The sequence below is a fragment of the Caretta caretta genome, chromosome 15, assembly GCF_965140235.1.
Source record: "Caretta caretta isolate rCarCar2 chromosome 15, rCarCar1.hap1, whole genome shotgun sequence".
Lineage (NCBI taxonomy): Eukaryota > Metazoa > Chordata > Testudines > Cheloniidae > Caretta > Caretta caretta.
This window is the reverse complement of record NC_134220.1, coordinates 30,997,411-31,024,997: the sequence shown is the minus strand read 5'-3', so window position 1 is coordinate 31,024,997 and position 27,587 is coordinate 30,997,411. Positions and strand designations below refer to the sequence as shown.

General features: G+C 46.9%; 1 protein-coding gene across 5 annotated transcripts in view; it reads right to left on the bottom strand.

Moving 5' to 3' along the window:
* Nucleotides 1-27,587, bottom strand: part of MYO18B (myosin XVIIIB) — a 201,723-nt gene that overhangs the window by 139,303 nt on the left and 34,833 nt on the right. For all 5 annotated transcript variants that reach the window (XR_012665109.1, XM_075120125.1, XM_075120124.1 and 2 more), the window contains exon 11: nucleotides 15,387-15,531. Coding sequence is in view for 4 of the 5 variants with exons in the window: in XM_075120125.1 (XP_074976226.1) it covers nucleotides 15,387-15,531 (145 nt within the window). In the remaining variant the exon portion in view is untranslated. The remainder of the gene's footprint in view (nucleotides 1-15,386; nucleotides 15,532-27,587) is intronic.

Sequence of the window (27,587 nt, the reverse complement as noted above, 5' to 3'; positions counted from 1 at the left end):
AGCAAAGTCATTCCATGTATTCCTGGGAGAAGCCTAAACCCAGTGGTTCCATCCCCAAGGCCAAGCTTGTTACTCACTACCTTCTTCCTTCACTTCCCTGGAATCAGGATGGCTCTGATTCTCGTCTCACAGCAGTATCCTGCCAGTTCATGCCGCTGGCGTGAGGTGAGTTACTCTTGAAGACAACGAAAATGGGACAAACTGTGACCAGTCCGGGGACAAGAGCAGGAATTTTGAGATGTAAATCCAAGAGAAACATATTAATAGAGAGTGCACCTCAAGCATCTACCAGTCAAGTCTGATTTAACACCCTACGCTGCTCAAACCGCCTGTGAAAACTCATGGAGCAGCACTGCAAGTTCAAAGGCAACGTCTGTTCCTTAGACAGGGCTCTTGACGGATGAGACCAGCTGTCTTAAAGCCAATTGTTTCGCTGCTCTCATTGTCACACATACTCAGAAGCCTCTGCATACACCAAGTTCATCTTAATTCCATAGGCAGCCTGGCCGGGATGGGGTAGGCAGCAATTGGATATTTTAAACTGTACTTGGTGTTTCCATAATGGAAGTGGATAATTACATCAGAAGTAACTACGCAGAGCTGCATCACTTTGTTCAGTGGTGAAAACATCAGCCTTCCCAGCCACCTGCCTTATACCCCCTGCAGTTCCTGAAGTTCACCCCACCAACAGTGTATTGACTTAATAATTATTAAGAGCCCGGAGACATCAGGAGTTAGTCACGAACATGCACGCTTAACATTTCGACTCTAATCAGTGCATGTGGGAAACAATTAAGGGAAATTAGAACGTGCTTGGGGAACGAAACACCTAGCTACCAGGCTATTAGAAGAGATGCAGACTAATTAAGAGCAGAGACAGCAAGAGGGAGATGGGAATCCCACTGAGAACCAAAAAAGCAGGGAGAGCTCTGAGAAGCTGCTGCCCAGTGAAACATCTGCTTTGTGTACATAACTTTTCCTTAATTCCCCATACCTAGGGAAGGTCAGGCAGACTACTGTACTTCTCTTCTGCAGACTAAACAAACCCAGTTTTTTCAATTATCTCCCACAGGTCACGTTCTCTAGACCTTTCATTATTTTTGTTGCTCTTCTCTGAACTTTTTCTAATTTGTCCACATCTTTCCTAAAATGTGGTGTCCAGAACTGGACACAATACTCCAGTTGACACCATATCAGGGCAGAGTAGAGTGGAAGAATTACTTCTCGTGCCTTGCTTACAACACTCCTGCTAACACACCCCAGAATGATGTTCGCAGGTTTTTTTTGCAAGTGTTACACTGTTGACTCATATTTAGCTTGTGATCCACTATGACCCCCAGACTCCTTTCTGCAGTACTCCTTCCTACGCAGTCATTTCCCATTTTATATGTGTGCATCTGATTGTTCCTTTTTAAGTGGAATACTTTGCATTTGTCCTTATTGAATTTCACTTGCACTTGCAACCCCTCCTAGCTTGGTATTGTCAGCAAACTTTGTAAGTGTACTGTCTATACCATCATCAAATCACTGATGAATGATATTAAATAGAACCAGATCCAGAACCAATCCCTGGGGGACCCCACTCGATATGCCCTTCCAGCTTGACTATGAACCACTAATAACTACTGTTTTCCAACCATTTATGCACCCACCTTATAGCAGCTCCATCTAGGATGTATTTCCCCAGTTTGAGAAGGCCATGTGCGTTTATGAGACGGTCGTGTGCAATCGCATCAAAAGCCTTACTAAAGTCAAGGTATACCATGTCTACCACTTCCCACCCCCCCATCCACCAAGTACATAAAAGGTTGTTACAAGGAGAGGGGAGAAAAATTGTTCGCCTTAAATTCTGAGTTTAAGACAAGAGGCAGTGGGCTTAAATTGCAGCAAGGGCAGGTTAGGTTAGACATTAGGAAAAACTTCCTAACTGTCAAGGTGGTTAATCATGGTCATTGTTAAGAGCAGCTTACACAAACACTGGTCAGGGATGGTCTAGATAATACTTAGTCCTGCCCTGAGACTGGACTAGATGACTTCTAGAGGTCCCTTCCACTTCTATGATTCTACGATGCTGTTGGGATGCGATGCCAAGGGGCGACATGCCCAGCTGGTGCAAATCAGCCACAACTCCACTGACATTAACAGGGCTAGATCCCCAGCTGGTGTAAATCATCACAGCCCCATTGAATTCAACGCCGATTTACACCAGCTGGAGATCTGGCTCGCTATGTGGGTGAGGGAAAGCGAGGGCAGGAGATGTATCTGAAAAGGAATGGTAAGGAGTAGAGTCTCGATAAATGGAATTCTGGTCGCTGGGGCTGGGCCGTAGCCAGGCCAGCAAAAGCATGTGTGTGTACACCACAGAAGCAGTATGACATTCCCAGCAGACAGCTGCTGCCTGCATGAGTCCCCATCCCCACACCCAGCAGCCTTCCAGAGCCCTGCATCAGGGCACTTTGGGCAGCATGCACTGCATGCTAGACTCTGAAGGGTTTTGATTAAACACTGTGCCTGACTGGCCTATGGGCAGAAATGGTGTCTATTCCAATCAAGTTGGCTTAACTGGACTGAAACCCCCCTGAGCATCCAGCAAGGCTGCACCCATGGCCAGCTTAGATGATCTTAAAGGTGATAACTCATGTACCTGAGGCATTGTGGGGAGGAGTGTTCATTGAGCTAACTGGAGTGGAAAACACATTGTTTTGCTGCGTAGACAGGGCCATAGTTTGTACATGTCAACCGGTTTCCTCTGAGATGGCTCATGGTTGCTGCATTTGTTCTGCTGGCTGCACTTAGATGCCATTGCAAAGGAGGCTGCATAAAACAGTAACTGAAAAGACAAGTAACGCCAGAGTGTGGCAGGGGAGTGGTGGAGATTTTATCAGCCCCTGTGTGGAATAAGCTACTTCACTCATTCCCCTGGCTGGCCATTCATGACAATGAAACTTCTGGTTCTGAGAGGGCTCAGAGGGTAACTGGGCAATTGCCCCTCTGCTTTTAGGTGTCATAGGGGGCTGCTTTGCCACCTGCCCCATAGGAGGATGCCGGGAGGGGCAGTGAGGGAACATGGCCTGACTTGTCTGGTCCAGCAGACTGTATAACCCAGCGTCTAGATGATCTTGGGACTTGGATGGGGCTCAATCCAGATGAGACTCAGGCACCAGTGAGTTGGGAGAAGCAGCCAGAGCAGTCACCAGGATATATATCAGTGCTCCTGACTCGGGGGTTGTGACAGCCCTTCGTGGCACAGGCGTGAAGCGTGGGGGACACTGCCAGACCCTGCACTGCTGCTGGATGTCCAGGTAGCTTCTGTACCCAAGAGCCCTTTACTCAGCAGTGCCAGTTAAGAATGGTGCAACCTGTTCTTGCTCATTCAGGAGCTTTGCCCCCTCAAGCTGGGATCTCTGTGCTACACCTTGAGACCATCCAGAAACTGAGGGTTGCAGCTGCTGTTCATTAAGTGGAATTTCATACCAAGAGCAACTCCCAGTGCTCCAGGACCTGCACTGGCTTCCCATGAGGAAACCCAGGAGTTAGTTATATGAGAATAACATATAACTATAATATAATATAATACATATAATGAGGGAGGCAACCTAGTGACAGAGGATGTGGAAAAAGCTAATGTACTCAATGCTTTTTTTGCCTCTGTCTTCACTAACAAGGTCGGCTCCCAGACTGCTGCGCTGGGCATCACAAAATGGGGAAGAGATGGCCAGCCCTCTGTGGAGATAGACGTGGTTAGGGACTATTTAGAAAAGCTGGACGTGCATAAGTCCACGGGGCCGGACGAGTTGCATCCGAGAGTGCTGAAGGAATTGGCGGCTGTGATTGCAGAGCCATTGGCCATTATCTTTGAAAACTCGTGGCGAACGGGGGAAGTCCCGGATGACTGGAAAAAGGCTAATGTAGTGCCAATCTTTAAAAAAGGGAAGGAGGAGGATCCTGGGAACTACAGGCCAGTCAGCCTCACCTCAGTCCCTGGAAAAATCATGGAGCAGGTCCTCAAAGAATCAATCCTGAAGCACTTGCATGAGAGGAAAGTGATCAGGAACAGCCAGCATGGATTCACCAAGGGAAGGTCATGCCTGACTAATCTAATCGCCTTTTATGATGAGATCACTGGTTCTGTGGATGAAGAGAAAGCAGTGGATGTATTGTTTCTTGACTTTAGCAAAGCTTTTGACACGGTCTCCCACAGTATTCTTGTCAGCAAGTTAAGGAAGTATGGGCTCGAAGAATGCACTATAAGGTGGGTAGAAAGCTGGCTAGATTGTCGGGCTCAACGGGTAGTGATCAATGGCTCCATGTCTAGTTGGCAGCCGGTGTCAAGTGGAGTGCCCCAGGGGTCGGTCCTGGGGCCGGTTTTGTTCAATATCTTCATAAATGATCTGGAGGATGGTGTAGATTGCACTCTCAGCAAATTTGTGGATGATACTAAACTGGGAGGAGTGGTAGATACGCTGGAGGGGAGGGATAGGATACAGAAGGACCTAGACAAATTGGAGGATTGGGCCAAAAGAAATCTGATGAGGTTCAATAAGGATAAGTGCAGGGTCCTGCACTTAGGACGGAAGAATCCAATGCACCGCTACAGACTAGGGGCCGAATGGCTAGGCAGCAGTTCTGCGGAAAAGGACCTAGGGGTGACAGTGGATGAGAAGCTGGATATGAGTCAGCAGTGTGCCCTTGTTGCCAAGAAGGCCAATGGCATTTTGGGATGTATAAGTAGGGGTATAGCGAGCAGATCGAGGGACGTGATCGTCCCCCTCTATTCGACATTGGTGAGGCCTCATCTGGAGTACTGTGTCCAGTTTTGGGCCCCACACTACAAGAAGGATGTGGATAAATTGGAGAGAGTCCAGCGAAGGGCAACAAAAATGATTAGGGGTCTGGAACACATGAGTTATGAAGAGAGGCTGAGGGAGCTGGGATTGTTTAGCCTGCAGAAGAGAAGAATGAGGGGGGATTTGATAGCTGCTTTCAACTACCTGAAAGGGGGTTCCAAAGAGGATGGCTCTAGACTGTTCTCAATGGTGGCAGATGACAGAACGAGGAGTAATGGTCTCAAGTTGCAGGGGGGGAGGTTTAGATTGGATATTAGGAAAAACTTTTTCACTATGAGGGTGGTGAAACACTGGAATGCGTTACCTAGGGAGGTGGTAGAATCTCCTTCCTTAGAGGTTTTTAAGGTCAGGCTTGACAAAGCCCTGGCTGGGATGATTTAACTGGGAATTGGTCCTGCTTCGAGCAGGGGGTTGGACTAGATGACCTTCTGGGGTCCCTTCCAACCCTGATATTCTATGAGAGACACTTTCCTCCCTGTGCCATAATCCATGGATAGGGTCCACACATCACAGGAATTTGGGGATGGAGCAGAGATAGGATGGCTCCCGCGAAGGGATGGGTTTATTTTACTATTCTGCTTCTGTACTCATGGCTAGAGTGGGACTGGCAGTCCACGGGGTCATCTCATTCTAAACATTACATAACATTAAGAGGGACCTGCAGCCTGTAAGGGGCGCTCGCTATTGTTTCAAACCCCCAGCTAATTGGTATAATGTCTCTCTCGCTGTACATACCACTCATCTATGCTGTAGGACTCCACAGCTCTGTGAAAGGAGAGTTCAACCATGGTGCCCAGTGAGCAGCTGAGCCAGCTTGTCACCTCGGCCACTTTCTCCACCGATTTTATAACAACTTTTCTGTTTATTACTGATAATGGGACTAACCCAGATGCCCATTTTCATGGCTTTGGGTGGGTGGGGGAGGACAGGGAGGGTTGATCCCTGCTTGGATGTTTAATTTATTTGTCTTCCACTAAATTCTGCAGCCTATTCTCTGTTGACCCCGGGGCTAATGTACGACCCATTAACGCACATATAGAACAATGGGAAGAGCCGTGTAATGGCATAATGAAAGAAATCTGCCTTTAGGGCTGCATTTCGCAGACAGTTTGTAATGAAGATGTCAGAGTGCTGAAGGGATAATGCCAAGTCTCCAGGTGAGGAGAGAGAGCTTGCCCCGGCTGAGGAGCCATGTTAACAATAAAAAAAACAATCACAGGAAGGAGAAACAATGTCAATAGTAACAAGCCTTTGGAGTCAGACCCCTCCGCACCACCAGTATCTTGGCAATAGTAACGGCCAGGCCGTAGGACTAAAGGGGAATGGATGAAGGAAAGGCAGCTAAAGTCTTTCAGAGACAAGGAGAAAGCCAGTGAAGCTGAGGGCCAGGGGTAGAGCTCACCGCATCGACTACAGCAGCCCAGGAAATGAGAACGTATTCTGACTGCATCACGGTGGGAATCCTCAGGCCTGGCCAAGCCGGGGCCACCAATGATATTGTTTGGACTGGGAAAAAATATTTGTGTCGGGCGACATTGTGGCAAAGTTACAGACCTTGCGGGAGCTGGGTGGTGCAGCTACACCAGCCCTGGGCCTCCGCTCCTGAGGAGCACCCCTGCTGCTCCAGCTTGTACGGAGGAGAGGGGAGCATCCACTCACTGTTCTTTCCCCTTCCCTGCCCCTTTCAGGAGGGAACAGCACCAGGGCTGCTGCTGCAGCTCACCCAGTGCGGAGGACTCAAGGATGAGTGCAGAGCTGCATCGGCCCAAGGTGTGGCCACCGTCTGGCCCACAGAGTATTCCATACCTGTGTAGGGGGGTGCACTGCGAGGGAGGGCAGGTGGAGCTGTTGTCACCCCCCTTTGTGTGAGGTCTCAGCAGAGGGAGATGTTTTAAGTCACAGCCAGAGGCTTTCCAAGAGCCAGGCCAGCGGAGGTAGCTGAGGGCGTACGCTGGATTAGGGGGAGCTTCCGGCTGCATTCCCTTCCTGCACACTCTCTGATTTCCAGCTTTGATATATTTCTCACCCAGATGATAATACATCTGGCGAGTGCAGATCTGATCAGTAAACACCAGTCCAGGGCTTGAGTGAGCTCTAATCTATCAGAGCTATTTGCAAACCAGCAGATTTGTCAATTCTCCAACTGCTCCTATAGTTCTCTGCTTTTGTTCTCATGCTGTGAAACACTAAGGTGCCCCCTTAGAAGAGGTTCAGGTATAACCAGTACCCGCCCTCGGTGCAAACACAGCAGAGGAATGTGAGAGACCCACCACCACAATGACCTGTGTGCTCCCCGCAGTAACACTGTTTCCAGATGCCCTCTCTCTGGATAGCAGGCAGGGCAGAATAAGGGTACTCAAGGTGGCAGGTTCAAATAAAACCCTTTATCCAATCTATAGCTATTGACTAACCGCGGTTTCTGACCCATACTTGTATTTTGGCTTTTGTTTATATGGGCCTTCCACCTCCTGAGTTGGACTTTATGTTTCAAATGACTCAAAGCACAAACTCCACCCAAGTCCTGGAGTTTTGCATGGTTCCCACTCAAAATCTTAAACAGTCAACCCCACCTCTGCCACAGGTGGGAAAGGCAGTGCACATTTGACCCAGAATGAGGCCCAGGTTCACATACCTCAGCAAACTTTTCCACTAATCCAAGCTGAGATTCGGGATTGCCATGAAAAACCTAAAACACAGTGAGTTTCCTTGCCATGCTCTTTGGAGATCTCTGTGCCACACAGCTCCGCCAAGCTCAGAATCCCCTTCCTTTCAGCGCTGCGCTCGGCAGGTTTCCACAAATCCACTAAGATTGTTCTCAGGTGGTTTTTAAGACCTTTCCCATGAAGCCTGTGTGGATTTGTTATTTCAGAGCTTGCAACGTATAAGACAGGAATGATCTCGCTGCACCCAGTAGATGAGACACAACATGCTCCTGTCCTTTAAAAAACATAAGGAAGAAAGCCCAGGTGCTGAAGAGAGGAATATGTGAAAATGTATGGAGAGATTCATAGATTTAATCACCAGGCCTAGATGGAATTTTTCAAAGCAGCCTCTTCATGAATGATGCCAGGAAGCAGGGAGAACCCTTCCCCAGCCAGAAAGGTAGCTAGCCTTTTCACTGACGTTGCAATGGGATGAGACACAGCAGAATATGATTTAGCTGAGCCAAATGTTAATGTTCTAGCATCACCATCAGGAGAGCGAGCTCTACAAAAACAGAACAAAACAAAAAAAAACCCACCCTCCCACAATTGAAGGCTGATGGATCTTGATGGTGATGAAAACACTCCTGCTGTTCTATAAAGATTTTGACTTTGGTAAAAAAAAAATAAAAAAAATCTCACTGTATCAGCTGTCTGCCCTCACAAGACTTCTGCTCACTGAGGCTGCATTTGAGCCAGAATGAAAACTGCAAGGCCAGGTGTGGTTGGACCTGAGGACCCTAATCTGCCCTCTCCACTACAGCACTGTTCTGATCTGGGCCCCACTCAACGCCCTGGCACTTGTGCAAGAAGCTCAGGGAGTCAGAGAAAGCTAGAGATTATTCATGCTTCCTAGCAAGTCAGTGGCTCTCCTCTCCCTTTCCTGAAATTCAGCTGGCGGAGAAGGAACCTGGCACTGGCTTTCCAGCAAACAGGATTAAAACTGTTTTTAAAACAAGATTTTAAGCCTTAAACATTTCTTTGAAAACATTGGTAGGGGAAGAATTGCCTCTGTATAAAGTCTTATGAAGTTACATGCAAAACCCAGCCTCTCACACACTGGGCTCTTCTCTTCATTTGGAGTTTCCCACCCATTGCATAGATGACAGCTGGTGCCAAACTTTAACTGGGACAACGATAAACGTTCTGAAACTTGCTAAAGATGACACCAAAACATGCTGGATTTCTTCCCTTACCACCCTCCTGGGTATACATCTGATATTGCATTTATCACAAAAGGGCAGCCTCTGAGCCCGTGATAATTCAGGAGACCTCATCCTTTTAGCAACCCACAATAATGACAAATTTGGGTAAATGTGGGTTTTGAGCCTAGGTGGAATTAAGAAAGTGTCATTTCCACATCAATTATTGAAAGGTCACTACATCTCCGCAGCCGTAAAACAGCAGCTGTAACGCAAGTTTAAGGATTTTCTTACTACTGGTGAGGATGAGATAAGTAAGACTGGGCCATGTGCTCACAGGAAATTGGGTAATTAGCGCCTGCCTGATTCTGCAAGCTGCCCTCATTCTAACATTCTGATTGACATCCCCATTACCCTACTCATCTTAATGGCTCTGAGAGACTCTGGAAACTTTCCATTTTAAAAAGCTAAAAGAGGTATTCAGGTGGGGTTTCTATAGCTCATTTTCACTGCCAGTCACTTCTCCCTTTAGGCATTTGAGAGATTATTTCACATCAATGGATCCAGGTGTGGGGGGCTCTGCATCATGCCTCCAGTGTGGCCGGAAGCAAGTCACATAATCTCTTTGTGCCTCAGTTTCCCATTTGTAAAATGGGGATAATAATCCTTCCCTGCCTCAGACAGAAGGTGTTCAGATACTACAGCAATGGGACTAGGACAATAAGTACATACCTAGGCAGATAATCTAAAGCCTAGATTTCAGTATATAATCTAGGACTGTACTTCCAATGAATGTATTCAGGAGAACTAATCACAGGTTTCCTTTCCCTTCCCCTGATAGAAATAGCACAAAAACAGTTTGATTCAGACACGAGACCCGAACTGCTATTAAGATGCAGATACAAGTCTGAGCCCTGAATTCTAACTTCTGCAGCACTTAGGTGGAGATCCCAAAACTCCTGGATCAGACAAAGCAAGATTTTTCTCATTACGGGCACCTCCAATCTCCGTACCTGAAAACCACATTCGGTTCCTCCCGATTTGCACATCCTCCTCCTCCTCATGTCCAATAGATAGTTCTGGGAGCAGAATTTTACTGGCAATATTCTCTGTGATACACAAGAAAGTGTGGAAACCAGCTCACCCTTCCATAGCCCCACTGAGTTCTACAGGGCTGGTGGTAGAAATGTTTTCTCATGAAACATGCGGCTATGACCCAGAGTAATTGCAGAAAGCAGGCTAGGGCAGTAACAAAGTGGAAATATTAATCACTTTTCTAGACAGAGCTGCACTTGACGTACAGGATGGCACTGAACAATTTCCAGCTCTCCCAGAACAAAGAGTGAAATACACTCTGTTAACTGACATGTGCCAGGCATGGATGTCTGGGGATGTTCTCAAAGCATTCATAGACAGAAAGGAAGAGATCAAACAGCGTTCCATAATGCCTTGCTTACTTCAGTGGAGTGCAATTCTGTGCAGAATATACTCCTCTGAAAATAAACTGTTTCTATCAAAGACTACAAAGTAAACCTGTAGCAAAGTCCTGCCATGACGGGCTGTTCCAGGCGTAAAAATAACTTTTCTTAATATTTAAAAAAGTGAATAAACACACTGAAAAGACAGATGCAGAGATTTTCCTTCCTGGTGTTCAGTAATGTTCTGTCCCATGCAGATCTGGGCCAGCTCACTTTTCCAAAGGGGAAGTGGTGGGAGCAACTGAGGCAGCAGTCTCAAACAGGATCAGTCTGCTGGAAAAACTTGGGTCATTTACTCCTTTCCATGCTGATCTTCAACAATGGGCTCTTCGTGTCCTTACTAACCACAGGAAGACATCGATCCAGCCCCTTTCCTGGGCACCCCTTCTGCATGCTTTCTGCACCTTCTCCCAGGATCTGCAGGGTTCCTTAGCCTGAGTCCTGCCTCCCAGAGCTGCCTCCGAGTCCTCTTTCCCCAGCAGGTTCCCAATGCTCCCCTCCCAAGGAGACCCAGGCAGTCACTCCAGGGAAACTCCTCTCTCCTGCACCTTAATGACAGCCCCACTCTTTATAGGGGACATCTGTCCCCGCTGTAGCAGCATTGAATGAATGAACAGGGTGGGCTGGCCCCAAGCCTCTGCCCGTAAAGAAGCAGAACATCCTGTTACAGACACCAACCAAGGCCATGGAACCTGGCAGACAAACTGAAAATGGACTGGCTTTGTACAATGCCACCTAATAATCCCTGCCAAAGAGGGCTCCCTAATCCCTTTCTTCAGCACCTGAAGTTTAAATTCAGTGCTTAGCAACCACAAAGGATGCAGCTTTAAGAGTGCTCGAGACGAGCACCCTCAGCACCTCCGGGAGATAGAGAGTGCCCAGGATAGAGAACAATGCCCAGTATGCTGCAACAGGGACAGAAACACCTCAAGAAAGATTTCATCTCAGAGACAGCCCCTGGACTTCCCATCAGAGACAGCCCATGGAAACACAGCCATGTTTATTAATAGTAAGCTGTGGGAAGCCCTAGCTCAGAGAATATTGAGGCTGTGATTTTTATACCAGTCAGCAAAACAGACAGACTGAGAATGGGCTGACTCCAGACCTCCAACTGCACCTGAAACCTCCTTCCTGCTTAAAGCATAATGAATACACGAAAACATGTAAGAGACTGGGACACACAAAGGGGACTGAAAATGCCTAGGTGAATGGGCCTCTGGGAGGCCTGCTGGCCTCTGGATGTCATGCTCGTTTCCCACAAAGGGAATGTCACGGTATTTCAAAGGCAACAAGAAGAGCTGACACCAAATGGTGCAGGCATTTGAAGTCCTACTTTTGTTGTTGTCTTTAGAGCTACAAACTAGTTTCTCATTCTCAAGCAGCAATAGATGCCACTTGTCTATTCTTGTGTATTCCTGGGCAAACTGAATTTGTGACAATCTGCAAAGCAAATGATTTATCCCGCATCCCCCTGTGGTGACTACAGTGTGTGCCACAAGTTAAGCGCCTTTGTTTCTGAGATAAGGGAGGCCGCCGCTGCTCCTGCTGTTCCACAAGGCTGCCGTGCCTGGCTGCGTTCAGGAACATGAATGGAAAAGGCGCGGATGAGCTCTCTTTGGTGACGTTTCCAAAAGCAAAGGATTTCGAATACATAACTTCAAAGTTCATGAGAAGGGGGAGGGAAAAGATGGCTATCAGGGTGATAGGTTTAACCACATTAAAAGAGTGCCCCTCAGAGACTCCTCCTCCAACCGGCTTTGATCCATTTTTTATCCACATTTCCTTTCATTTCTCTCCTTTTGTTGACACATGACAGGGGAATCGATACCAGAGTGAGTGGAGCTGAGACATGCTCTGGGTTTTAATCCTGTATCTGAGTCACTTCTGTGAGAAGTCACAAGCCCTGTCTGGGACTGTTACTAAATACTCCAATTCTTGCCCAAGTAGCTACAAGATTTTTCAAACACAGGAGTCCCTTGACCTTAAACTGACTCACAGGACACAGGGGACAAAAGGCCCCTGCTGAAATTGTAGTTTGAGTAAATAAGTTTGAGTAAATCAACTCCAGCTATGATAGGAGGGAATTTTTAAAGCCTTTCCCATCCTCATAAAGTAGATATGCTGCTCTGTATATTCTGACAGGGATGCGTAGTTGGCTCAAGAGCTGTGACCCTCAAGAACTAAAGTGGAAGACAAGGCCATTCTGAGACTGCTGTGTTGGCATTAAGTGATTTTCAGTTCCAAACTGAGAGCATTTTAAAAAGTCAGGGTGAGTTTCCCCCAAGGTCCTGACGGTTGCAAACCTTCCCTTCCCCCTTCCCAAACAATAATCACTCGATTAAAACAGAGACTGCACCCCTCCCTACTCTACAGCTGTTACTCAGAACTGTGAATGGATGGGCAGCATTTTTTAAACAGGACGTCTTCAGGAGCAGCCAATTAGATGGACAATAAGAGCTTCCCACCATTTCTTCAGAAGACTATAAAGGTGCAAGTGATAGAATCTCTCAAGGTTCAGTGCATACTTCATCCACTAGTTCCCCAGGGTTACAGAGAAGCTTCCTCTGAAGCAGAGGCAAGGTACAGTGCTAGATAGACCATTGGTCAGCTCTGATACAATGAGACTGCAATGTTTCTATCACTATCCGACTCCCTGGGCAGTGCTGTTACCTATCTGCCTGTGTAGCTTTGTGCTAAGTTCTTTAGTTTTTAAATGAGGGGTCACTGTTTCCAATTTTGTCTTTTGCTGGGAACTCTGAGGCTGGAGGATCCTAGTCCCAAAGGACAGGGAGAGCTCAAATCAATGTCAGACATGTGTCCTTGCTGACTAGACTTTGCTGCTCTGTAGAGAAATAGAGCTAACAGATTTACCAAGTGGGAAAGGAGTGGGGAGAGGGAGAGAGAACACACTTGAGATGAAAAAGTTCATCCTTTTAAAATAATTAATAAATGATGAATGGCATAAATTACCCTGAGATATGTTATGATATGTTGCAGAGACTTCTACTGACGCCTATGGCTGATTTTAAAGCAACCCATTATTAAACCCCTATAAATTGAAGTGTGTAAATCATGTGTGGCTGTCTCTAGAATAGGTTCGAACACAGCTTAAATACTTCATTAGGGAAAAGACAATTTCTGTATCCAAGTAGTAATGATGTCTTTATAATCTTCCTTCACACTGTTACCGTTATAATTCAATTACATGAGACATTCTAGAGAAGCTAAAATAATCGCTAACTGAACCTGCAGCTCCACACAACCACCGTAGGATACTACGAGCCAGGATGGATAATTCCTTCAGTGACCATGCCTCTTCTCTCCCTGGAGCACTGGTAAAATGTTAAGGAATGACAAATGACAAATGTTAAGGTGGTTGTTCCTCCATTGTCAAAGACAAAGGCCATAAATGTGAACAAGCTCAGTGAAGACAATTCATTTCCATACATGTGTACCGATCCTCCCAAACTTGGCAGAACGCTGGAAGGGAGACAAGAGGCAGTGGGGTTAGTATAATGGGTGGGTCTGGCAAAACCTGGCTGAGAGAAATAAATGGGATTTCTCTGGACCACTTGATGGTACTGATGGCTGTGTTTGGTAGGGTGCACAAGGAAGTAACACATTCCAGAGAATTCCTCCAGTAGCCTTTCTTTGTGTCTTCCCCTCCCCTGCCCCACAATCAACATTCAGGTCCCAAATAATTAACAAGGAACTCCCACAAATGATGAACCAGTGGCAAAGTCTTCCTAGTAGGTGTTACTTCCTGAATGCTTAAGTCATGTGATGTGGCAAACTGCTGGAGATGTACGGGTCAAGTCCTCAGCAGGCATAACTCTGTGTCTCTCCACTGACTCCGGTACTGAACTTCCATGGGGCTTTGCTGATTCACAGCAGCTGAGGACTTGGGCTCCTGGTTCTGTGCACGTCACAGATTTGTAACAGAAGGCAGTACATATTTCATACTCCCACTGCTTTGGGAATGGCATGTTTCTGGCGAAAAGTAACGTATACTTTTGAACATGCCTAGGAAAGGGATGAATGATGGGACTAGAAGTAACTGTCTAAGGTATAGGCTATGCTACTATCCAGAACATAAAGTCTCTGAACCCAGGACACAGTACAATGGACTCTTTAGGCCTGACTCTTCACTCACACAAGTTGTACACCAGCACGATGCCATGGATTTAAACTGTGTGAGGGGAGAGTTGGGCCCTGTACCAAAACCTGCTAACTAACACCACAATGTGGCTGATTATCTAGGAGTTGCTATGGAGATCTCCAAAAGAAATGCCTTTGTTATCTATGGTGACAGGTTTCAGAGTGATATCTGCATTAGGCTGTATCTAGCTCACGAAAGCTCATGCCCAAATAAATTGGTTAGTCTCTAAGGTGCCACAAGTTCTCCTGTTCTTTTTGCTGATACAGACTAACACGGCTGCTCCTCTGAAACCTTTTCCCCTACTGTTTCTCACACCTTCTTGTCAACTGTTTGAAATGGGCTATCCTGATTATCACTACAAAAGTTTTTTTTCTCCTGCTGATAATAGCCCAACTTAACTGATGAGTTGGTATAGCAACACCCATTTCCTCATGGTGTGTGTGTGTGTGTGTGTGTGTGTGTGTGTGTGTGTGTGTGTGTTCCTACTGTATTTTCCACTGCATGCATCCGATGAAGTGGGTTTTAGCCCACAAAAGCTTATGCCCTAATAAATTTGTTAGTCTCTAAGGTGCCACAAGTCCTCCTCATTCTTTTTGTTATCTATAATCTGTAGCATGCAGTTTGTGTTGAGCCTTATCACCCCGGCCCAGCCCGTAGCCCTTTATTTCTTTACTTTGAGACAGTAACACCTGTTCAACCCCCTGGTAGCCAATGAAGTCAGGGAGATGGCAGGATGATCGTGTAACTGAGAGCTGAAGTCTGTCTCAGTTCAAGTGACAGAACTCCCACCTCCACCTTGCATTCCTGTCATTGTGACCTCACAATTAAAAAGCAGGAAACTCACAGAAAGACCAGCACACAGAAGCAGAGGAGGAATGAACTGAAATCTAGTTAGACTGTAAGGTGTGGTCTATGCAATCTAATTACAGCTTTTTCTCTCAGGTCAAACTTTGTATCTGTCTGGGCTGCCTTCCCCCTCCTCTTCCCGCTGCACAAGTAGCAGCCTGGTAAGAGTTGTAGGAAAACAAGGAAGATGAGAGGTGCAAGCACTCCTTTACCTTTACATGCCCCTGCTGCTCCCAGGTGATAGATCCCTGCTAACACACGCCAAATGGCAGTCTGCTCATCCACCGTGATTCCCAAAGTCTCCATAGCAGCTTGAAGCTGGACAAATGCCACAGAAGCCTTCTGCTTCTCTTCAGTCTAAAGGGGGGTGGAGGGGAGGGGGAGAAACAACAAGAGAAATGTAATTGTCTCTAAAGTTAGAGCAGGGGATTCTTGAAAACACAAATACTCAGACTCAACCCTGGTGGGAAATTAAAAAGGGTACCAAGAATGCCAAGAGAGGAAATGATGGAAAATTACTAGCGATGCTCGAAAATTTCCCATCCAAACATTTTTCCTTCAGAAAATGTCCTAAATGAAGCTTTTCATGTTGTTTTGGAGAAAATTTTGTTCTGGGACAAAAAAACTGAAAAAAAGAATTTTGAGAAGTTTGAGAGAGAGCATTTTGATTTTCCACTTTGAAATGACTTCCCATTTCAAAATTTATTTTATAAATAGTATAAATTATAATATAAATATTTTAAAAGTTGGAAATGGAACAAAACATTTCAATTGTATCTAAACAAAATGTTTCAATTGATCCAAAATGAAATTTTGGGGAGATTTTGAATTGTTTTTATTTCATTCTGAATCAGAATGAAAACCAATTTCAAAGGGGAAATTCCAAGTTTTGGCAAGCCCTAAAGATCGCAATTAGCCTGGTATGTGCAGAGATGCCATCTGAGTAAACCTGCCCTGGTGCCGAAGGAACTTGTGCTCATTCTCCTTCCTAGGCTGAAGGAGGTTCATATACCCAGCACTTTGCCTGCTTATGCGACTGCACATTTAGTCCTGCCTTGGGCAGTCAGGTCTCATTCAGTGCAGGAGGGACAGGCAGGAACGGTGGCAAGCCCAGGGCAATTCCTGCCAACTTGGATTTTGTCGTCGTTTTGGTCTTCATCTCAGACGGGCTCTGCTGCCAAACACAGTGCAAACTGGGCACGAGCATTTGAATGGAACTTTGCTGCAAGCACCAAGCTCAGCATGTTAGTGATTCCCCCTAGAGCTGGAAGATGTCTATGCAGATTCAAGCAGGCACCTCGAACACTAGGCATGTAGTAGAGGCCCTGGTGGCCCTGGGCTGGCTGGCTTCACTGCTGAACTGTCAGTTTGCTAATGTTCAGAGCATGGGAAAGCACATGCGGCGTGTTTTGTGGGGAGACATTGCCAAAACTTCCCATCTGCCATGGTGAGGGATGGGCTGCACATTGCCGTTCTGAATCTCAATTCCCACCAAAGACCAGGACAGGCCTCAGCCAGGGTTTGGCTGTAGCCCATCACAGCAGGAGAGTGAGAAAAGAGTTACAAGTGTCAGATCAGGATCTGGACTCCAAAATGCACTTCTGCCGCTCAGGGGAATGAAGCTGTAAGGTTTTTATCCTTGCCCTTCTCTACTCAGTCCTCCAGCCAGCCGCACTCATAGCTGTGCTAAGACAGTGCCTGGGACTGGCCAGACACCTTTGAACCCAGCACCATTGCCTCTTTAGTACAGGAATCTTCACCACGGTTATTAGACCCTTCAGAATCCAACTACCCTCCTTATACGCAGCTAATCCTACTTATGCTCTTCACAGAGAAAGAAACTGCTGTACCCATCTTTTTTGAAAGGCTCCTGGTTGCTGTACATGATTAAAAACCATAGATTTGATTTTGAGTGGTGCTGACCACCCACTGAAGTCAATGAGAGGTGTGGTATCCTTGTGGAATCCCGTCACTGGAGGTTTTATAGGTTAGATGAACACCTGTCAAGGGATGGTCTAGGTCAGTGGTGGGCAACCTGCAGCCCACGCCGCTTCCCGCAGCTCTCATTGGTCGGGAATGGTGAACCGCGGCCACTGGGAGCTGCAGGCGGCAATGCCTGCAGACGGTCGATGTAAACAAACTGTCTCACAGCCCGCCAGCGGATTACCCGGACGGGCCGCAGGTTGCCCACCACTGGTCTAGGTATACTTGGTTCTGCCTCAGCACTGGGGGCTTGAGAACTAACCAGTAGTGATTGCTGAGAGGTAAGCCATCGTGACTTGATGATGCTTGTGATGGGCAAACAAAACAAAGTCCCAACCAGTAATATCCGTACTTGGGGCTAGATTCACAAGAGGGACTGAGCCGCCTAACGGCCCCTTCGGTGTCACTGGCATTCACAAAACCACCTCTCAGCTGCCACCTCACCCTATGGGCACCTAAATTCCCTTGGTGCTTAAGTGTCCACCAGTGAAATCCTGTAGGCACCTGTTTCTGCCAATGGGCATGTGCAAAGGTATCTAAGTTCTGACACCACTGACCTGCTCACCACGTAGGACGGGTCTAAGCCCCAGACAGATTCACAAGTGAGGCGTTCTCCTCGCTAGCTCATTGTGGGGCCCGATGCCATATGCAGGCTGCAAGTCCACCTAACCAGCACCCCTGGAGGAGGCGTGCTGCAGCTGCTCCTCTTATACCCGATAGCCCAGTGGTGAAGGTACTCACCTGAGGTGAGGGCGGCAGGTTCAAATCCCCACTCTGCTTTATTCAAAGCAGAAACTCGAACCAGGTCTCTCACCTCCCAGCTGAGTGCCCTAACCTCTTGTCTGCTGGGTCTAAGGGGGCAGCACCTCCACCCCCATCTGACCTGGCCTGGGCACCTAATTCCATGCATGGGTTCACAACGATTGGACTTGACGCAGAAATTGATTCAGGGAAGTCCAACAGCCTGTGATACACAGAAGGGCCAACTGCATGATCACAGTGGTCCCTGCTGGCCTTAAAAGCTATGAATCTATGGGGAAAAAATCATCGACTCTTCTCAGCACAGTATCTGCAACTGGGATTTGCAGAGAAGTGAAAATTATTATGATTAGTTACACAATTATTATTAAATATATGTGTTACCCAATTCCAATGCTACAAAAATTGTAATTTTAATGCACAGTTAGTCACAAATTTTAATTAAATGTTTTGTGTGATTGTTTTAAACCCTGTATTTAGGAGGGATGGTTACTGATTTAATGATTTAATCAGCTGATTTATATTTTCATACAATTTATATAATTCTGTATGTTGCCACAGCAATTTGGAATCTAACCATCGGACTTCTCTCTTCTTGCCAAATACTCCAGCCTGCTGTTATATCAAGTCAGCTAAATTGCTTCAGCCTACCCAGCAGCCTGAACTACACCCTTATCCGTTCATTTCCAATATGCTATTTGCCCTGTAGATCTTATTTCCATGATGCGCTATTAACAAATAAGACAAACCTGAATTCCCTTTCCCTGTTCCAAAAGTTAAATCTAAGCAGGAGCTTTATTGTCACGAACTGAGAAATGGACAAATGCCAGAGCCTCGGAGAAAGTTATATTTCTATTTTTCTGATGGGATGAATGGCAAAAAATCCACACTGTGATGAAAAACAGAGAGTGCCACAGAGGCACAGTGCGAGCTGCATTCCATGCCCAGAACCGGGAGGAGAGACCGTTAGAATGTTCTCATTCTAACGCCATCACCAGGTTATTCTGGCTCTTTCTCCAAATAACAGAATCTACTGAGGATATAAATCTTGGTTGCCAGTGAAAGATTGAGTGAGTGAGTTTCCAATGCAGATTAAAGCAGCATATAAATAAATGGTGGGTTGGCTTCTTGCAGAAATGAAATAGCTTTAGCAAACAGAAGAGACACTATCTATACACACACTTCCAAGGAAAGTTCATTCCAAATAGTAGCAGCGTGGGACCAGATCAAAATAATAAAATGGCCCAAAATCTCAGCATGACAGGGCCAGCATTGCTGTATGGGGAACCATATTTTATATCCCTGTTCAGGTCTGTCCACTGTCCAAGAAGTCAGCCAGGCAGTCCTCAGGGACCGGCAGAGGCTGGGAAAGCCATTTAGAAGGGAAACAGGAACAACCCCCCACCCCACCCCTCGTCACTTCTTGCCCAGAGGTGGCGAGGTCCCCCAATGGATGCAGCAGGCAGGGTTCACATGCAACTGAATGACCAGGCTCCAGCTCCTGCCACCCCCACAATGAAAAACTAAGCCCCAATGACCCAGGATAAGCACGGACTGGATTCCCTGCAAGGGCCGCTTCCAATGGCAGCAGGCAAATGGGTTTCAAGTAGAAAAATTTGGGAAAACAGGCAGTGCTGGCAAGTTGTAGGGGAGGTAGCTGCTTCCCTGCCATGAGCAGCAAGAGGGTGCAGCAGCTCACTGGCTTGGAGCAACCCCAGTATTGTCCTCTTCCACCTCCACCTCCCTGCTAGAGAAGCAAACCCCCAAACAGAAAACTGGGGAGAAGCTTCGTGAGCAGTGAGCATTAAAATAAAGCAAAGATCGTGGGCTATTCATGAGCACGAAGCCCCTACGTTCTTTCTCACCCCTTTGTAGCTGTCAGACCCATGTCCCTAGTTGTTAGGATCCTGGGTGGAAGTGGGCAGGCACTTGGGAGTCAGGAACTGAAGACAAGGGTCAGAGTCAGTATCGGGGTCAAGAATCAAACTGAGGATCAAGCCGGAGTCAGAGTCGGGCCGAGGGTCAATACCAGGGATCAGGGCCTGTGCTCGGGTTCCGGAGGTTGATCAAGGATCAGAATCCAAGTCAGAGCTCCAGGAGCAGAGAAGCAGGGCCATCATAGCAGCTCACTCAGGAGCCATTTTATTGCCTAGACACTTTCTGGTCCACACCATAAGCTGATATAGGATCAAGGAGCCAATTAGGGATCGCTAAGGCTGCTGCAGGGGCTCAAAGCACAAAGACAGGCTGCTGGAAGCGGGGGTGCAGGCAATGGGAAGAATAGCAGCTTGCATATGCAGTCACAGATGCTAACCAGGAAAACTTCTGTGAGCTTCCTTTATTTCCATATGATGATCTACTAGAAAGTGCCTACTACAGGCATCCACAGCTTACACATTAGTGTATTAATTCCATTGTGTCAGCCTACAAAAAGCTTCCCATGGCACTGTAAGTATCATTCTCCACTCCTTCCTGCCCCTGCAAGAAAATCCTGGGAGCAAAGCCATTGGCTGCCTGTCTCATGTCAAACCCCAGAGAAGGGCAGGAGAGCAGACTTCTCCTTGCTGCCACCATCCCACAGCTGGTCGCAATCCTCCTTTGCTCCAGTCCTTATTAAGTTTCTAAACTCTTCTTTACCCTAGACTGTCAGGCCAGGTTCATCCCAGTGCAACTCTGCTGAAACCAACAGAGTTGCACCAGGGAGGAATTTCGCTGGTGCCTCTCTCTTGTTACAAAAAAAAAACAAAAACAAAAAAAACACCACCAAACCCCTGGGAGAGCCATGCAGATGCTGGTGATGTCACATAACTTTTCCTTTTAAAGAGGATTTTCGATCCAGACACATGCAGCCCCAAGGCAAAAAAAAAAAACCCACTTGGGAGCGTCTAGAGGGAGTGCCCCTGCCTTGGCAGTGGATAGACTGTTTGATCTAATGGGTCTTTGTGCTGCTGTTGCCTATGATAAGGCTACTGATGAGAAAACCCAGTTAAAGTCTGCCGTTTTTCCAAACATGTGGCTGGAGCTGGGCTGTCTTGGCTAGAAAGAAATCCGTGATATGACAAAGGAGCTGGTAGAAGGAGAAGGATGCAAGGCCTTGAAAGCAGAGAAGAGAATACGAAGTAGACAGACAAATTACTGTGGGAGAAAACAAACTGCAGCAAAGAGCATCACTGGGACTGGTATAAACAAACAGCAGGATGAACAATAATTCAAGCACACGTAGAACCACTTGTGTGAATCATTCTGTGGATTAAATAAGTTTCAAGTTAAATAAATCCATGTTCCAGTGACACTGGCTTTGCTTCCGACACGTGGACATTCACATGTGAACTTTATGAAAATAGCCATCATGGATCCCTGCAAGTTTCATGCAAAGTAACACTTTGGAGGTGACCATCATCCAAATTATGATAAAAAATGGGAAAAATTCTTCAGTGCTCCAGATGCAGCCTTTAAAGTTCTGCAGTTCTGATGGCAACATATCTCTGTGATGATCAGCCAGCAGGTCAGCCAAGATTTTCAAAAGCGTTCCGTGATTGTAGATACCCTCTTTGAGACAACTTACAGGGGCCTGGTTTTCAAAACGTGCTAAGCACCCACCCTCTGAAAATCAGGCCTACGGAAAGGTGTCTCAGACTGACCATTCAAAACCTGAGATACCCCAAATCACCAGGCACTTTTAGGAATCTTGGCCATTGGCTCTCTCATTGTACAAACTATAAACTGCAGGAAAGGCTTTAGTTAGAAAAAAGGGAGTGGCGGGGAGCTGTTGGTGGTTTTTTTTAATTGACTTACTTTGTTTTATTACGAGATTCCTGTAATGTAGTGTCATTTCCCCTAAACCCAACCACGGTTTTCAGAAACAGACTCAATCTTCAGGATTTTATGCAAGTCAATGCCTCTGAAATACCTGATGCCTCATTTCTCTTTCAATCTGCCGTGTTTAGCATAGCATGTTGCAATAGCATGGCAACGCATCATGTCCTTTGGTGCAGTGACCGGCTGAGTGGCACAGCTGGGGTTTTCTCTCCCCGTTAATAAGGACAAATTATTTAAAAGAGTTTATTCTCAATAGGCAGGAAACTTGGAGGACCTTCCCCTCATTCCCCACTCAGCTCAGTCACTTAATAAGCCCTACATACTCTGTGAGATCAGCAAGCTCGGCAGCTTTCCCCGCCGGCGCAGAGAAACAAAAGCAAAGTCAACCAGTTCTGGTTCTTCTCTCTCCTTCTTAGAGTGGCTTCATGGGCATGGCCAGCGCTGGGCTCATCAGAAGCGAATCCGTTTTTTTCTAGAGGTTTATACCTTGGCCATAAAAAAACCTGATTTGTGCCATGCTGTGAAGCGCTGCTGTGAAGCGCTGCTCTGCAGCCAATGCATGGAAGTTGGTTCAAAGTGATTTTACTTTGTGAAAGCCACCATGACACTAAGTGCCCTCTCTACAGGTGACATTTCCCTGGGCTCCTTCTCCCTCAGAGCAGAGGTCAACACAACCCCTCAAGCTGGCTTGCTTGGTTGCCCGTCCCATTGGCTGTGCTCTCGAAAGCAGCTATGAGCACAGTCACTGTTACAGCCCGACAGCACCAGGCCAGCTGGCCAAGGGCAGCGATTCTGGTTCCCGGGGCGTTTCAATATTTTGACATTTGGTTTCAGAACCAAACCAAATTTTTCCACGTTTCCCACAAAGCAGAACTTCAAAAGAAGTAACGTTTCAGAAACGCCAACGAATGGTGATTCTGAAAAAAAGTATGCTCCCCAGGCCCCCAGCTGCTGAAAGCAATACTCAGTTTGCAGGGCAGGCTACCCCAGAGCCCTGAACCTCGAAGCCCTGGGGTGCCCAGCAGCCCGCCAGGCAAGCTGGCAGGGAACCAGGCAGACAGGGCTCCGCCACCCCTCTACCTGCAATTCAATGAAAATTCCCCAAACTTTTTTCACAAAACATTTTGGGTTTGACAAACTGGCATTTGTTGACAAAACTCTGCTTCACCTGAAAATTTCTAAGCAGCCCTACTCAGCTTGCAATGGACACTGAGGCCAGGGAATCAGCAAGGGACTGCAGTGTATAGGCTAACTTTAGGGGGCTTTACCTGGAGAAAATGCAAAGTTCCCTGAGCGTTTAATGCCATATGACCATGTGCAGCCGATCTCATTTTGTTTCATACCAGTTCCCATCACTCGTCCATGGAGCTGCACTGTAACTTTGCAGGGGTTGGGGTGAAGTTTGGGTTTCGTTTGCAACCAAAAGTTTTGCTTTGAATTAGAACAGGTTGGGATGCAGGAATCAAGACCAGGCAACCAGGCAAGATCAGAAACCAGCCCTAGGGACTTAGCCAGTCTTTATGTTCACTTAATAAAACCATCGTATTGATTCAGGGTAGGGTCACATTGGGAAAGGGTTACAACCAGCCTTCAGATGGCTCAGAGGGGAACTCAGTAGCAGGATACAGCTGTGATTCCTCCTGACTTCATGGGGTATTTAGTTCTTGGTCCCAGGGGACAGCTTGTGAATACTTGCTGGGCTTCCTCCCCTGAGCTGCAGCTTCTGCAGGAATCTCTGATAAGTAGCATGGTGCCACACACATGCTGCAGTGGCTCCAGTTCCTTGTTTCAATGTCACCCGTTAGTCTCTCTCCATCTGCACCTCAAGAGCAAAGCAAAAGCTTCTCCGTGTTTTGAATGTCACTGCAGTTCAGTCCCAGGGACAGGGGGGTATACTGGTGGAAAGGGATTTTCACAGATATATTTAATAAAGACATAGATGTATGCTGTGGGTGGATACGTACCTATACCCCACATATACACACATAGCTATAATCTCAACAGGAACTGGCAGCCAGGGAGCTAGTCCTCCCTTGTTTTAGCAAATATTTTGGAAACTGACCACAGCACACAATAAATCAACCAGCGCTAATTGGTGCCCAATTTCAATCCCTTGACAAATGATCCCTGACGTAGGCTCAGAGTGCCACCCCGTCCAAAACACGTATTATGCACAATTCTGAGACACAAAACTCCTGTTTTACTGCCCAAGAGTTTGCCCAGCTTTTGCCTCCCTACAGTCTCCCCAGAGAAACTCACCTTGACACAATTACCCAGCTTGATACAATCCTCCTTTTACTTCAAACATGTCAAAGCTGGTTACCCCCAGTAAGGATAGCTGTGTCTTATATTTTCGGCAAACGTACCATGAAGGACCCATACAAGCACAGCGGGCTCCAAATAGCTGTGTTTACTGGATATATACAACATGCATGACTTAGCCGCATATACATTGCTCTGCCATTAGGGTTCTGGCAGCTGCTAAAACCCAGAACATGGTGAGCACCACTAGAGGGCTCACTAGCTATTTAAAGAGATGCTACCCTATTCCCACACTCTACACGGCCTCAGGTTAGGACTTTCAAAGGTGCCTATTGGAGACCCAGCCTACAAATCTAGAGCACATTTGACATAAGCCATTTCTGAGATATCTCCAAGCAAAAAAGGACTCCGGGTTTTTATTCCATTGATAAAACAGCACACAACAAAACAAGGTCACGCACATTTTCATTTTTATGCTTGGCTAATTCAAAAACAGCCTAATGGATCTGTCCCAAAGGAAGAGTCACCTTTACATTGAGAACAAGCACGAAGGATTTCAGGCCAAAGGGTACATGCCTGGCATAAGAGCTTATAATGAAAGTGTCTTTCCAACCCTAACAACTGCATCGCTATCATAAAGCTGCACTGTCTAGAATGGTGCAATTTGTTTTCAGCTCACCCTGCTGCAGAATCTAAAAATAACCCTGCCCCGCCCTCAATTGCTAGGGGTGGGTGTGAAGGTTTTTCCTTTTTGTTATTAGCCCCTGGGTCTGCCACACGTAGTACGCAATCAGCATAAATCCGTGTTGTTTCCTTGATACCCCAACGGCAGTATTCACAGCCACCACAGAGAAATATGAAGCATCACTGAGGGAGACGTCCTGTCTGCTTCTCCTCCAGGACCGTGCTAATCTGAATAGGAGGCACAATATACGCCCTGGCTTGTGACAACAGCCAGAAATGCAGCTGGGCTTTGCTTCATCCACATTAGGACACCAGCTCTCTCGCAGCATGCACCATTGCAGAGCACAACCCAGCACATCCAACCACTGGGCTGGCCACTGGAAATCGGGAAGTCCTTGGTACCTAGGAAGTCACCGCTCTGTCTGAGTCATGCCTTTGTATTGGTGGCTCAGCCACTGTGAAAGGAATAGGAACTGCCTGGGGAAATGGCTGTTGTGACTTTCCTGCTAATTTCTTTTCCACACCCCTGGGCACGCCTTAACTCTTTATGCAGCCAGGAGCTGAGCAGCTGGAAGAGGCCTCAGGGAGCTCCGTCTGCGTAGAACAAGGCAATATCGTTTCAGGAACAGATCCAGCTCCAAACCCAACCAAAGATCACACGGGCCATCTGGTGGTGCTTGGCAGTGGATGCTCCTGCAGCCCAGTCCAAGCCTAACATCTCAATTTGGTTTAAAAAGGGCCTTTTGCAACGCAGGGAAAGCTTCCCGACTGATCTCACTGACCAGGAAGTAAAGCTGACGGAGAGGATGTGCATTTCTGTTTGTCTTGCCACATTTGCCTGTTATCGGAGATCACAGACCCCTACACACATGCACCTGGAATGGGTCAGAGATTAGAAAACCCATTCTGCAGTGCACGGGTTCCCACTGCATGGTGGGCAGCATGTCAGCCATCCGCAGATTAAAGCTCTCTAACAGGCACCGACACCATGGACCACAAGGCATCTGCAAATGCCGCTGCAGTCCAGCAAGCCACTAATCCCCGGATTGACTGTCCCAGATAGCACAAACTGGCAGAGAGGCTCATTAGAGCTCTGAAGGAGCCAGTAGACTCCTTGGATGCATTGCCCAGAGATTGTCAGACTCCTGCCTGCATTTCCAGGGAGATTCCTTGCATTTTAATTCTTTTCACTTTGCTGATTTGCTAAGACTAAAGAAATGTGCACACTGAAGAGTTCACTGATGGAATTGAGGCAACATTAGCAGGCTGGCTTAAATATGCACCATTTTCATTTTTCTATACTGACTGTTAATTAGGTCACTTTCCTTCATATATTTGCCACATTAACAGTGCTAGGGAGGAAGAAGTGAAACCTAAAGAGATCAGTGAGTGGGAGAAAGGAATAAAAAATCCCCCACTTTGTAATGAAAGACTTCAGCTAGCACAGTGAAGAGCATCATATATCGGTTTTGTGACACAGGCGTCAACTAAAATGTAACTCAAGAAGCCCTTTGCCTGGTGCAGCGTCTCAGAGATCACAGCCTGAATCCCTGTTAATCCCATGGGCAGCAGAGCAACAATGAAGAAAGGAGAAAAGAAATACCCCAACCCTGTGTCCTTTCCTTGTCAATTTCAGATTCACAAATGCAGGTGGATCCAGCTCTCCCCACCCACTGCTGCCAAAGATACACTGCACCTACGGAGCTGGTCAGTCACTCGCATCTGCCTGTTATGCACTGTGGGGCTGAAAAAAATGAGCCAGCAGCACTAGTGAGAGGAATTGTCCACAGGGAGGATATCTGCAGTTCTATCCAAATCTGGGCACTCTGGAACAGAAGGAAGGAATGATGAAAGAAGGTCATTACGCTGGGAAATAGGCAGCTTCCATTTTAACCCTGTGAAAGCTGAGCTCGTTGCCTGGTGCATTAGCAGTGATCAATAACAGGCTGTGCCCTGCCAAACCTGGAAACTCCACCCAGCCTGTGGCCAAGGGATCAATTGCAGAGCAACTCATTTGTCTGGCCCTTGGATTTGATTAACAGCGACATAATGAAGACTGAAATTTGAATTATACCAAAAGCTGATATAACTGTAAATTGCTGTGATTCAATCCAGTGCTTTGGTAAAATGCCTAATACCCGCAAACAGCTAAAACTAATAAGGAGCAGCTGATGAAAACCAAGTGTAGTTCTACCCCCTAAAAATATTATTCTGATGTTCTCCGAAGCATGATCTCACCCATCTGAGAACTACTGTCGCAAGGAAATATCAGGAATTATTCACACATACTTAGAACAGTACGTTCTGTCTGATTTAACTGAATCAGTGATGTTAGAGGCCGACATATTTCCTTAAAGGTGCTGCAGTGAGTGCCTGAATTTCGAAATACAAGGTTGAGACAAACTCTAATCCAGCAGGATGCTAGACTGCTCCACTACAGACACCAAGAAACCAGTGGCCCACAATCCCCCAGTCTCTGCCTGCTCCCTCTGCTTCCCTTCACCAGCCCTCCCTCAGATCAGCTAGCAGTGCCTCCCGGGTACCCACTGTAAAGCTGTGCTAAGGAATTTCAGCTCCTTCACTTGCACTGTCCCCCACTGCACTGCCTCATCCCTCACCACCCCAACAGAGCTCAGCATAACCCAGCACAAGACAAGGGCCGTTCTGGAGCCTGTCGCAGTATCTAGCACTGGGAGCCAAAATGAGAAGTGTGTGTCAAAGTCACTGTGTGCTCGGACCCAGGGGACAGCTCCAGACTGGGGGGTCCCAATCACTGCAAGATCTTCTACCTAACTAGCCAGCCGGATGCCAAGGCGCACTGCGTTACTACAGCTATTACTGCTAGTATTTACTATTGACATTACCAGAGCGGCTAGGAGCCCGAGCCAAGGACCAGGACCCAGTTG